General features: G+C 38.8%; 1 protein-coding gene across 1 annotated transcript in view; it reads right to left on the minus strand.

Annotated features, from left to right (window-relative positions):
• SKIC3 (SKI3 subunit of superkiller complex) overlaps positions 1-11,312 on the minus strand; it is a gene marked incomplete at both ends in the record, with an annotated part of 41,707 nt that extends 30,395 nt beyond the window's left edge. The window contains 10 exons of the mRNA XM_079548057.1: positions 151-284; positions 2,494-2,595; positions 3,158-3,298; positions 5,324-5,432; positions 5,528-5,626; positions 7,019-7,159; positions 8,944-9,019; positions 9,513-9,604; positions 10,629-10,772; positions 11,223-11,312. Coding sequence (XP_079404183.1) covers positions 151-284; positions 2,494-2,595; positions 3,158-3,298; positions 5,324-5,432; positions 5,528-5,626; positions 7,019-7,159; positions 8,944-9,019; positions 9,513-9,604; positions 10,629-10,772; positions 11,223-11,312 — 1,128 coding nt within the window. The remainder of the gene's footprint in view (positions 1-150; positions 285-2,493; positions 2,596-3,157; positions 3,299-5,323; positions 5,433-5,527; positions 5,627-7,018; positions 7,160-8,943; positions 9,020-9,512; positions 9,605-10,628; positions 10,773-11,222) is intronic.
• Between the last annotated feature and the right edge of the window lie 2,221 nt (positions 11,313-13,533).

The raw sequence follows: 13,533 nt of genomic DNA on the forward strand, positions 1-13,533 counted from the left end.
GTGAGAATACTGATTACAGCATAGTTGGTAGGAGCTGTATAAATCACATAGAATGTAAAAAGGAGATGGGGAAAATACACAGCTTGAATTTTCAGGGCATAGAGATGAGAGTGCTTTTTTCCTTTAACTTCACTTTATCAGTGGAAATACCTGCTCGAGTGCATTAATGGCTTCTTCTGCAGCTCCAGCACCAGACATTTTGATCAAAACCTCTGCTTTCAACTGAAGGATAAGGTTCTTCCGCTGCAGAATAGCACCATCAGGAGTTTCAAGATTCTTAAGTGCTGTTGATAAGACAAAAGTTCCATCAAACAAAAATAGGAAAGGAACTAATAAAGCTGATTTATAGACTGTTCTCTCTCATCTTGAAGAAACTATAAAATTTAACCATGGAAGTTCAAAAGTTCAATGAATTTTAGAAAGGCCCCTCAGACATGTACAAGAAACAGAATGTTTTCAGGATGCCAACCTCCTAAACAGAATGCTGTGTTTTCCTGACCCATGCTCTGAAGAAGAAACAATGACTTTTCACTAACCAAGCTGTTCTGCACTTCAATGTTTAGTAATATTTTTTCCCCTCTATTAAAATAAAAGATTTAACTCTACATCTGTGCAAAAGTTAACTCCGTACTGTTGTATGCATTGTCCAATCATCTGTATAATCTCACCTCTGAGAATCTCTGTTGCTTGTCAGCATTCTCGAAAGACAAGTACTTTCTCAGTCGTTAGTTCTGATTCCATGTACAACAAATTTCTGTCCGATCTGATAAAGCCAGTCTATCCTTGCATCCTACACCTACCTGCCGATGTCTAAGAAAAGCATAAGCGGAGGACAAGAACATAGAACTACCTCCCCAGAACTCTTTCCCACTTCGGACATCCTTTGAACTCCAGGAAACTTTCTGCAACAACAGTACACAAAACCTACAAAGCCCTAACTTTCACCTTGAATTAAGTAACAAAACCTCCTTTGCTTCTAGTGCCAGCCTTTTGCTTCATTTCATATTAACTAGATCTTGCGTAGAAGAAAACAATTGAACTTTATTTTCCACATCGTTTCTAATTTCACTGATTTCAAAACCATCTTTTCTTTCAGAGAGTGGGCAGATACCAAAGCTGTACACAGAATTCACCATGCTGCTCTAGTTCTTTATACAGCTGCATGCTAGTGCTCTGTTTCACTAACCATTCCCTCAATGACATCTGTGATACTGAAGCTCTCTGTAAAGCATTGGAGGGCAGAGACACAGTCTTACTTTTTCCAAAAAAAAAAAAAAAAAAAAAAAAAAAAAAAGAAGACTTCTCTGCTCTTGTAGGGCAGCTTCTTGAGAACATCTCTTCCCACAGCTGCATGATTTAGCATTTATAAACTTTGGATTTTATTAGTTACTCTAACACCTAGTTAGCTACTCTGGTAATCTCTTCTTAGAGCTTTTTGGTCTGCTCTGAAGCATGGCAAACTTGAAAATCATAATGGACTAGAACAGAGGACAAACAAAAGAGGTCCCAGTGAAAATATCAGGAATACTTCCTTCCAACATGACAACTCACCATTATTATTATGTTGTGATCTAGCTTTTAAGCCACTTAAAACAACAACTATGAACTGTATAATATATATATATATATATATATATATATATATATATATATATATATATATATATATATATATATATATATATATATATGTCTTGATGCTAACACTCTGACTTCCAAGTGGTAAGATCTCTTACAACACTACCTCATCCATACACTGCTAGCTCCTTCAAAGAGTTCCAAAAAACATTTTATAGGAGCAAAGCTGTCCGTTTCCCAGAATTATGTATCTACACTGATTCTTTAGCTCTCTTCCAGTTTTTTACTAACTTGATCATTAAACATACCAGATTTGTCTTTGGTTTCTCAGATCTAGCTTAGATCTCTTTCTGTAAGTTAATACTTATACCAAACACCTGTACACATTTGGATGCTAAGATGGTTTAAACAAGTGATCAAATAACACTTAGTACTTCAGTAATTTCATTTTTATATTCCCTGCTCAATTCCTACATCAAGATCTTACAGTTCTTCAAACAGTCATTTTTCCTTTTATATTTTACACCAATTTCTGTCGATATTATAATCACAAATTCTTTGATGACTCCTCTGAAAAAAAAGGAACCTGAAGTATGTATTTCCCCAAGCTCTTCCAATTAAAAACAGATGGGAAAAGAATTGCCTGCACTTCATTCTTTCTGCAATACCTTTCCCGACCTCTTTTGACCTACTGTGTTCTGTTTTCACATTTTATCTGCACAACTTTACAGCCTTTATTTGTTCTCCTCAACAATTACTTCACCATTTGAAGAGAAGCAAGGGAACACCAGCACAAGCAGCGAGACTGCAAAATGCAAAGGACAACAGCTACTGCCCACTCAGGCCTCCCATGTAAAGGCCACACTGACCGGTCTATGGAAAGAACTTTATCCCTGTCAGTTAACAGACAGTTACCTTGATTGCAGGACAGGACAGCATCCCTGTATTTGTGAACTTTCATCTGCGCCTCTGCCAAGTAATGCCATGCTCCTGCACACTGACTAACCTTCTGCAAACCTAGTAAAAGAGGAGAAAGGCATTGAGCAAAAGTTGCTTAGCACTGCAAAGATTCTGCAGCTGGCAGATGCTGTTTTGCCCTATAATGCCATAAAAAATACTATAATTAAACAATTAGTATTAGACAGTTAATTTTTCCTTTGAGTATTTGCTCTAAGCATCTTAGAATCAGAGGCCTCCAAACTATAAGGCAAAGACTAATAAGGTTGTAAATGTCTGTCAGGCTTTATTTAGTTGTTATTGGTACATTTGCTTCTTCATCCAAGCAAAGTCCAAGAACAGACATACTAAATAAAAATTTAAAGTGTACCATACAGAAAGTAATACACAGCTGACTATAACAGAAATGATTGTCTTCAGAGATGTTATACTTACATATATATTTAGAAAATATATCTCAGCCTTCTATTAGACAAAGCATTCTGTTTTCTTTTAAAAGCTAGCTGTTCTTTTTGCTACTTGCACAACGGCAAAGTAATACACAAATATAAGATTCCCAGAGAGAATGTTCAATGTAAACTAGCTGCTGTTCGAGTACCCATACCTCACATTACTCATTTACCTTCAGTAAGACTCTTAATAGCCTCTTTGTATTTCTTTTCTTGGAGGCATTTTATACCAAAACCAATGATGCCTGGACCACTACTTGAGTCCATCTCCAGAAGCTTAGAAAAATACTGCAAGGCCTCTTCTGACAAAGTACCTAGTTTAAGAAAAAAAAAAAAACAAAAAAACAAAAAAAACCAACATTTTATTGTGATGTAGATTTAAAAAAATGCAACAATCTACTCAAAATTACCTACATAAACATATATACTTATATGACACCTTTGAGCTCAAGGCAATGAGTTTATTAAACAATTTTTTCCAGAGATACTCTAATACTTATAAGCTCTAAAAGGAAATACATAAAAACCAAGAAATCATTAAAATACCCAGTCTAATTTTTTTATTATTTTTTTTTTAATATGCTAAATTACACATGCTAAATTGCTCCAAGTATACTTTCCTAAGAGAAAGCCACTCTTTTGTATGCCTTCCATCTAAACCTAGGTCAGTGTTCATTCATCAAAATCTGCCACAAAGAAATGAGAATAACTTTCTTTCAAAGGAGGCCTCATTTAATTACAAATTTCTTTAGATGAGGTTGCTGAAACAGTCTTGCTGTGAAATCATGAAATGTAATGTCCAAGCACAACATTTTATTGATGACACTAATCTGTAGGCTTTTCATCTCTTTCTTAAAGAAACTGCTGTGACTTACAGCAACATTTTTTAAATGATTTCTTTTTTAAAGTATGGACCCACTTGACAAAAGTAGCTTTTGATCTCCATTTGATAAAGAGGAGTAATAGAGTTACAAGCCCACAAATTTGGGACTTAAAGTACTGTGTTAGAATGACACAGATATAATGATAAAATGATTTTCCTCCTTGTTTAACCAAACATATTTTGATGTGGCTAATGTCAACTTCTGATTCTTTAAAGACTCAAACAAAGGACTAAATTTTGTAGTTACTTTTGAAAACGCTAAGAAAATGGTTAATGGTGAACAACATTGCATTAGCAACTACTGATTGTAACAACTATGTTTCCAGATCCCTGCAATACTAAACATACCACTGTATATTTTCTCCTCAGCCATCATTCTTTCCTACCTTGAACAAACACCTAGACAGATCTGTTTATTTTCTATTCAAACTTTCTGGCTAACAATTTTACAAATCCTTATTTCCAGTCAGGAGAGATTTTCTTTGCCAAGAATATCCTAAACACAGCCATTGCTCAACCTTAGAGAATTGGTTAATTTCTCTATTCTCTCTTCTAAGCTCCATAAACTAAGAAATCACAGACACTACTAAATGCAAAGCTTAAATAATTTATCTGCAGAAACTGTTATTGAATTTTATAAGGCATTCCATATTCATTATTTGGTATGATGCCAGTCTTGATCTGGCTTTTTTTTCCTCTCTTCTTGTTTGTTTCTTTTGCTAATTTATAGTCACTGCTCAGCTACAGTATCAAGAAATCATAAACATTATCTGGTTTTGGATGGGGTAGAGTTAATTTCCCTCACAGTAACTGGTGTGACGCCATGTTTTGGATTTAGGATGGAAGTAATGTTTACAGCACATCAATGTTCTAGCTGCTGTTGAGCAGGAGGCAAGGGCTTTTCAGCTTCTGACTGCCCTGTCAGTGCGAAGGCTAGAGGTACAAAAGGAGCTGGGAGGGAAACTGACCCAAACTGGCTAAAGCGATATCCCATCCCATATGGCACCATATGGAACTGCAAAACAGGGAGGAGCTGTCAGTAGGCTGTTGCTGCTCAGGGACTGGCCAGGCATCGGTGGACTGGAGCTGAGAAACCACGTTGTGCAGCACTTGTTTGGCTATAACAGTAATAATAAATATTTTCTCTCTTTTTTTTTTTTTTTTTTTTTAATGCTCTGTTAAGCTGTCTTCAACAAAACACATGCACTTATTTTTTCTGATTTCCTTTCCATCTCACTTGCAGGGCAGTGAGCAAATGGCTGTATGGTGCTGAGCTGCATGCCATGTTAAATCACAACAGCATACAACCAAACAGATGGGTAAAACATAATGTAGAAATAAAGTGTGCTTTTATTTAGGCGTGTAAGGTAAAAACTTGTTAAAAAAATTGTCACAAAATCAACCACAAAAAGAAATATTTTCAGTCTTGCACAATACCTACACCCATCCTTCTCACCTGACTGAATGAAGTACAAGCAAAGTACTTCTAAAGGATAACTCAAAGTCGGATATAAAGCCATCATATCATCACAAGCTTTTTCCAATTTAGTTGCTTCATGAGGAAACTTGAAAGAAAAAAACAAAACAGTTATTTCTACAAATTATCAGATGGTGGATGTCACATGTAGTCACTGAAGAAGATAGATAAACATAACCTTACTTTTGACAAGCACTGAATAAAGTCTTTGTAAAGATTTCGATGATCTTCACTGGGAACAGTGTCAGCAGAGTTCAGTGCCTCTTCATATGCACTCAAAAGCTGAAATAAGAAATAATTACAAATGCAATGACTCTGAGAAAATGTTATCAGAGCTAAACATTTCCTTTTTACCTTTTCTAACCAGGACCACGAACAGAGAAAAAAGAAAGCAAGTTCCTTATCCCAAAATAATACTCATAAAGGACTCAACACTAATTCTGTACAGCAAGATGAAACAATACTATATGTATTGTCTAACACGTGAACAAAAACAACAAAATCTATGGGAACAGACTCCTCCTAGTACCTAGTCCCAATACAAAGAGGACTCGGTACAATAAAATCTAGGTTAATAGCTGTTAACTGTCAGCCCCAGCTCTGAAAAAAAATCTAGTCTTTTATTTCTGGACTCTTTACATACACATAAATAAATGCATACAAATACATAATCGTATGGGAATATAGGGGAAAACGTAGGCACTACTAAATGCAAGCTACCAAAGAAGCATGCTTCAGCAAAACATTGCCCACATCTTCTCATACAATACAGTAAATTGTAGATTTGCAGATGAAATATCATTTCTGATCTTTGCATAACCTAGCTCTATTTTACTCTTCCACACCCAACCTCAAAAGGCAGCAAGTACTGCCTGCAGCACTTCCTTTTTGTGATAACAGCTTGACACTTACTTTGACTTTTAGAAGCATTTGACTTCTAAAAAGATAGGTGCAGATTCAGTTTCCTTTTGTCCGGAAGTATTTCAGCACTTTTTTGCCTTTTGTGAACATTGCTATCAACAAGACTGGGGAAGAGCAAGTTCTACCCTTCTCTTTGAAAGAGGCTCATTTCACAAGAACAGATAAATCACTCAAAAAGTTAACTTTGGCCATACAGCACACAGAATCAGTATAACTCGTGATCCTACTGTTTGGTCCAATTTGCTTCAACATTTTTCTAAGTAACATTTGGGTTCAAATTTTCCTATATATGATAAGCACCGGGTATGACAATATGGAAAAACAGCACAAAACCTATTCCACCAAGGGAGCAGAAGGAAAGGAGTTTCTTGTTTTGGAGAATGCCCATTTTGTAGACATTGTCAGAACTTAGAAATACGTCAGAAGCTGTTCTGTTCAGATATGCCAATGCAGGGATTCTTCTTGTAGGGGCATAACAATGCATCACCACATTACAGTGCAAATCTAGGCTTCCACAAAACTGAGGAAGTTTAGGGAAAACTTTAGATCTGGATGCTCTGTCCCACTATTTTGGGTGGCTGCACCTTCATTGTTTCTGACAGATGGTGAAATCACCTACTTTTTCATGAAAAGCTTAGTATCATTCAACATCCATGAGAAACAGTAACATGATTTTTGTTTTCCAAGGCTTCCTCTGAAACCTAGCAGCACTGCGTACAGAAATGTAAGATGAAGGGGATTGAGAAACTTTACCAATTGTGCAGTCTTATTATCCTGGTACTGCACATTGTCTCCCAGTAACTGGATCATCCTCTTCCAAAGCTGATGGAGTTCCACCTTTTCTGCACCTCCTTCCTTTTTCACTTCTATTAGTTTCTGGCATATTTCTGCTGCCTGTCAGTAGGAAACAAATGAACTATGTTGTAACTCTTGGACACCTGATACTGTCAAGTCTAAGCAATAAATTTCAGTTTTCTCTGGAGAAAAGTCCAATGGAACACTGTTGCAGAAGATACCATTATGTTACTAGATTACTTCCACTACTACACTCACTTATATTTACATAATATCCATTGGAAAAAGAAAAAAAAAGAAAAAAAAAAAACCATGTATCATTTCTTGAAAAAGTTAAATGACAGTGCAGCCAGCCTAAGCCATGAATGAAAAAGAAAAGAATCTGGCTGATAGTCCGGTGCCAGGCAGACTAAGGAATTAAGGAGCAGATGGAGAAAAATGAGTTTTCAGTATTAGATAGAGAGGGAGTTACAGACGCATTGCAGAAGGCAAAGTGAATGCCAGACTACAGCACACAGTGGGAACAGTGGCAGATAACAACCCACATTAAGACTTTTGTTAAAGAAAAATGCTACACCTTGAAATACAAGTACTTCATGTATCACCTACCATACAAACTGAAAGGCAGTACGCTGTGAACAAGATTAGGCATGAGCAAAATAATAGATCCTGACTAGGAGCAAGACAGAAGGAGTTTGCTTCCTACCACATTAGGGTAGACAACAGAGTGAAAGTGATCACCTAGGGTTACCTGCCTTCTGATTAGAGCAGTAACAGCTTCCAAAACATTACCTTCAGACCTGCCTAGCTTCCCAGATAATGTCAATAGCAGGAGTTTTGACTGGTTCCTGGAGGAAATCAGCAGTAAAAACGGACTTAAACAGTCCTCCTATAACCTCTAATAGATAAACTGAAGCCTTATCAGACTATGGTATCACAAAAAGAACACATACTGAAATTCCAGTGTGCAAGACTGAGAAAGAAGGACTCTAACACCAGATTTGTGGCTTCCTGTCCCACGTGGAACAAGTCTGCATTTGTAAATGATATTATCAGCTAATTTACTTCCAGACAGTGCTATGCAAAGAAACTTCGAAGTTAATAAAAAGTCTTGAATTTGACAACAAGACAGAAGTAAAATCTTTTTTGGAGGAAAAAGAGCAAGATGGTACAGTATAAAACCACACTCTACCTTATACAACAACAAACTCTTCAAAATTTAAAGGAAAAGTGATAAGCATAACTGCAAGAAGAATTCTGTAATATCACCACAGAGGCTGTAGGCAAAGATACTGTTGAACTGTACAAGCATTAAACAGCTCCATCTCGTGGTAATCTGACAAAATTGTTATTTCTGCAGTAATCACATAGACAAATTTAAGACTGCTGCCAGGTGGGCACTACCTTGTGATGCCCCAAAGCAGCTTTGCATGTCCTTACTTTTCTGTACGAGAGTGGCAGATAGGCCTGTGGCAAATGTAAATCCCAAACCCTCTGGCACAAAGGAGAGAACAATCCCACCAGAGACAAAATACACAAGTATGTAGAACTGGCCAAGACAGGCAAAGGCCTTTGGGATTCTGTGAGCAAATATGCTTTTGGAATCACACTGGACTTCTAGATATACAACAGAAAAATGAGGTTGTAGCCTTTCAGTCTATACACTGATTTTTTTTTTTTTTTCCAAGTTTCATCAGTTTAAGAGCTTCCATCCAAGTCTGTTATGCAGAGGAAAAAAAATAAGTAAAAAATCAGTTCTTCCTAGTTGTGGTCCAAGAAGACATCTTCAGTAGTCTGTTGCCCAAAAAAACTACAGATTCACTGATTGTTCTAACAAGAAATTCCCTTCTAATCAGAAGAGAGAAATTACATTAGTCACCTACCTCTAAGTATTTATTTCCTTGGCGATATAGTTCCACGAGCTTGTTACATACATCACACCATTTCTGCTTGTCTCCACTAGAAAGAAGAAAATAAAAAAAAAGCTGAGCTTTGCATTAAATAGTGATACAGCTTTCCTATTCTGTCAAATAAGTTTTTTTGTGACTTCACAGTTGCCAAACAAATATTTAGAATAAATACTACAAACTGCCTTAAAACTTTTATTCACCGTTGCTTTGGATAAAACAATTACTTTAAGGACTGGGCTTTTCTTTGTGAACTACTTTCAAATTCAGAAAACAAATGTAATACTCCAGCGAATACAATGACAACTGAGTTACCTTTGTTCAGAATTCTACCTACAGAAGCAAGGTGACATAGACTGCAACCTTAAAGGAGTGAAGTTAAGCCTACTCAAATCAGGCTTGGAATCATCCCTGCTCTAACAGTGAACTTAAACAGAGGACAAAAGGTAACATAATTTTAAAAATTGCAACTCTGCTGCATCTAAATTGGTAACTCTACCAAATAAGAAACTTTAGACTGAATTTTGGGACTCAATACACATTACCTTTCATAGAGTTCCAAGAGTTTTTGGTACACATCTTGTAAGTCTGCGTGGACATCCGTTTGGTTGGATTTCTCATATAAATTTGCTAAGCCCTGTTTAAAAAAAAGTATTTATTACAGATAAGAACATTTGATGTCTGTAATTATGAATTAAATTTATATTGCAAGTTCTGCCAAAGGAAAAAAAAAATATATATGTAAATATTCTCCTCACTTCCATGGGCTAATATGTTAGCCCATGAGCAAAATCTTGGTTGAGACCTTTATATGTTTTACACTAAAAGCTTTCCTCACTTCCTGTTCTAACACTGACTACTATTTGAAACTTATAAATGTTAAATGATCCTCTCTGCAAGATATACATACTATATACAACACACGCTAAGTTCTAAGATAAATGCTCTAAGTATCATGCCACCTTGGATTGTAACAGAAGGCCAGAATATGACTGCTAGGCAACTAACAATATTTCAATATACCTTGAAATCAGGTACCAGCATTTATACTCCAAAAAGCTGCTTATATTGAAGATGCAAAGCTTTACAATAGTAGAATATATTGGATGCTGGCATGTGAGAGATTGATCTATCATGCAGACTAATGCTCCATCATCCAAATATGCTATAGACATACACTACTAAACATTGTTGTATATGCACCATCCAACACACTGCTACTTTAAGGGCATAATGTTATTTTTTAAACAACAAAAACAAACAACAATCTATTTCATGCTGAGAAAATACGGCACTAAACATTTTCCTTCTCACGAAAGCAGCACCAAAAAGTGCTTGTTGAGCTAAGAGTATGGTATTTCAGAGCACAGATGAACTGGCTATGTGTGCCTTAACTCACATTCTCTCTAGAATGTTTCACTGCTCTCTTGTCTACTTAGGTGTACTGGAACTTAAGTACTCTAGAACTAAAATTTACTCTGCTGCACACACGTAACCACCCAAGTCTTCAATTCGGACACATACAATACTTCTGCTACTGCAAAGCTTCAGAACACTTAAGTGCTTGAAGTAAACACAATGCAGTTTTGCCTTCTCCCCAGATTTAACCCCACAGTAACACTTTTCATGGCAAAAACAAGTACATCTGGACATACACTTACCTGCCACGCCAGTAACTGGTTTGGTTCAAGTTCAATAGCCTTCTTATATGCTCCTTTGGCCTGATCAGGTTGCTCCAACTCAGCAGCTGCCAGGCCAATAAATACCCAAGCATTGTAGTTATTTTTTTCTTGCTTCAAGACTACCTGGAAATAGACATTTTTTTTAGGTAAAACCGATGAATGAGATGCATCTTACTGATTCATACACTGACTTTTCTCATAAAATTTGGTTAATTCTTCTTCATAGTTGATACCAGAAACTAACTCATTTTTTGGAAAAGATTAAGAACCTCAGCTTTTCATGCCACAGAAGCCTTCGTGTCTGAACTGTTCTGCCAGTTAACATAGCTGCAACTTAGGAATTTCCTGTCGAGGTGCAGATTATAAATGAATTTTGGTCATCACTATTATAGACTTAATGTTCTCTTATCCATACGTAAGCAAATGCTAAAGCAAAAGGAAACAAAAATTCAATTATATAATCAATCTTACATCAATGAGATGCATCACTCAGCATAATTATACAGCTCGTTTATGGGAACAACAAACACAAGAACTGCAAAAATTACTAATTTCCAATGAAATAATAATTACCTTGCAGTGCTTTAAGGCTTCCTTATATTCCTTATTTCTTATGGCTTCTCTAGCGCTCTTTAACGCTGCCTTCACCTCCTTATTTGACATTTTTGCCGCTAAGTAAAAAACAACATGTGGTTAGTTATCAAAGAGAGACATAATGAACTCAAACCACTACTTATACCCTACCATGGTAGCATAAAGAAAGCACTTCAAACATAGGGCTATATTGCAATGCGTCAAAACACATGTATTGAAAGATCATTTCCCCCCCAAAAATGCAAAAACAACAACTTGGTTAAAATTTATTATTTACACTTAGCTGCTAAGCAGGATTATGCCAATATCCCAAAGATTTCAATGGTACAAAGTATTCATCTTAAGTCTCAACTCAAATTTCATTCTGTGATAATTTTAAATTGGATGAGAGGTGTTATATGACAGTCACCTTAGTTAGACTGCAGGAATGTCAGCACTTAAGGGTGGTGAGGTACAGGCTGCCCAAAGAAGCTGTGGATACACAGAATCACAGAATCACCCAGGTTGGAAGGGACCTCAAGGATCATGTAGTTCCAACCCCCCTGCCTAGCAGGGCCACCAAACAGACACATTTAGATCAGGTTGCCCAGGACCCCATCCAACCTGGCCTTGAACACGTCCAAGGACAGGGCATCCACAACCTCCCTGGGCAGCCCGTTCCAGGGCCTAACCACTCTCCTTGTAAAGAACTTCCCCCTAACATCCAACCTAAATCTTCCCTCCTTCAACTTGGATCCATTTCCCCTAGTCCTGCTATTGTCAGCCCTTTTGAAGAGTTTACTCCCCTCCTGGGTGTAGGTTCCCTTCAGGTACTGATAGGCTGCAATGAGGTCGCCCCGCAGCCTTCTCTTCTCCAGGCTGAACAAGCCCAACTCCCTCAGCCTGTCCTCATAGGGGAGGTGCTCCAGCCCCCTGATCATCTTAGTTGCCCTCCTCTGGACCCTTTCCAAAATCTCCATGTCTTTCTTGTACTGAGGGCTCCACACCTGGACACAGTACTCCAGATGGGGCCTCACAAGAGCCGAGTAGAGAGGGACAATCACCTCCCTGTCCCTGCTGACCACCCCTCTCCTGATGGAGCCCAGGATCCCATTTGCCTTTCCAGCTGCCAGAGCGCACTGCTGGCTCATGTTAAGTCTCTCACCCATCAGGACCCCCAGGTCCTTCTCTGCCGAGCTGCTCTCAAGGACCACACCGCCCAGCCTGTACAGGTGCCTGGGGTTCTTCGGGCCCAAATGCAAAATCCCTCCATCCCTGGAGGCGCTCAAGACCAAGTTGGATACGGTCCTGGGCAGCCTGATGGGCGGCAGCCACTAGGACTGGAACTGGATGGTCTTTCCAACCCAAATCATTATGTGATTCACTCTACAAAGGACACAGCATAGTTTCTCTTAAGCAGTGAGCACTGGGCATGCTCCCAACGGGTTTCTAAGAAGTGAAGACTTTCCTGCTCACCATCTGTAGGAGGATGAAACTCAGCACATCACTAACACCCGTGCAGGACCTGCAGCACCCCTATTCCTTCTCACACAACTAGGACAGACCTGCTTCTGACTGCAGCTGTGCAGAAAATGAAGCAGTTTTAAAGGACAAGGAATCACTCCTTGTAAAGCCTGCCACAGTTATATACTAGTTGGGTTCATATGTTTCACATTTAACCTATGACAAATTTCAAAGACATCATTAAACTGGTCAAATGAGATGCAACGGAGAAACAACGCCACTGGCAAGGCACTGAAAGGGGCTCAAAAGATGGAAAAGCAGCTTTTAGAGGCCAAAGAGCAGAAGACGAGCTGCAGGCCTAGAAACATACTACTAATGGGAGGGCTAAGAAAGATGGCTGACGTGCGACTCCCTCAGAGTGACGAAATGATTGAAAGCAAATTACACTCACATCACTCAACAGCTCCTGGAGAGAAAGACAGCTCCCTGAGAAGGGCCGGGCTCCTCAGTCATCGCAACCATCAAAACACCGGCAGCGTTCAAGCCTGGGCTCCACGTCCTCCTGCAGAGAATCAAGAAACCACGTAACTGCCGCCCGAAGCCTCGGAGAGCGCCGACAGAGCGGCTGTGAAGGGGACAGAAGGGCTGTAAAGGGACTGAGCGGCTATAAAGCGACGCGCCGCGCACCTCGCCACGCTCACCTCGCAGTCCCGCACCCGCCGCCAGCGCGCACGCGCATTCCACCACCCACGTCAGCGCGCGAACCCGTCCCGCACGCCGCCCGCCCTGGTGCATGCTGGGAGTTGTAGTTCTGCCCCTCCGCGCCAGAGCGCCCGTCTGCGGGACA

This window comes from Tetrao urogallus (assembly GCF_951394365.1).
Source record: "Tetrao urogallus genome assembly, chromosome: Z".
NCBI lineage: Eukaryota > Metazoa > Chordata > Aves > Galliformes > Phasianidae > Tetrao > Tetrao urogallus.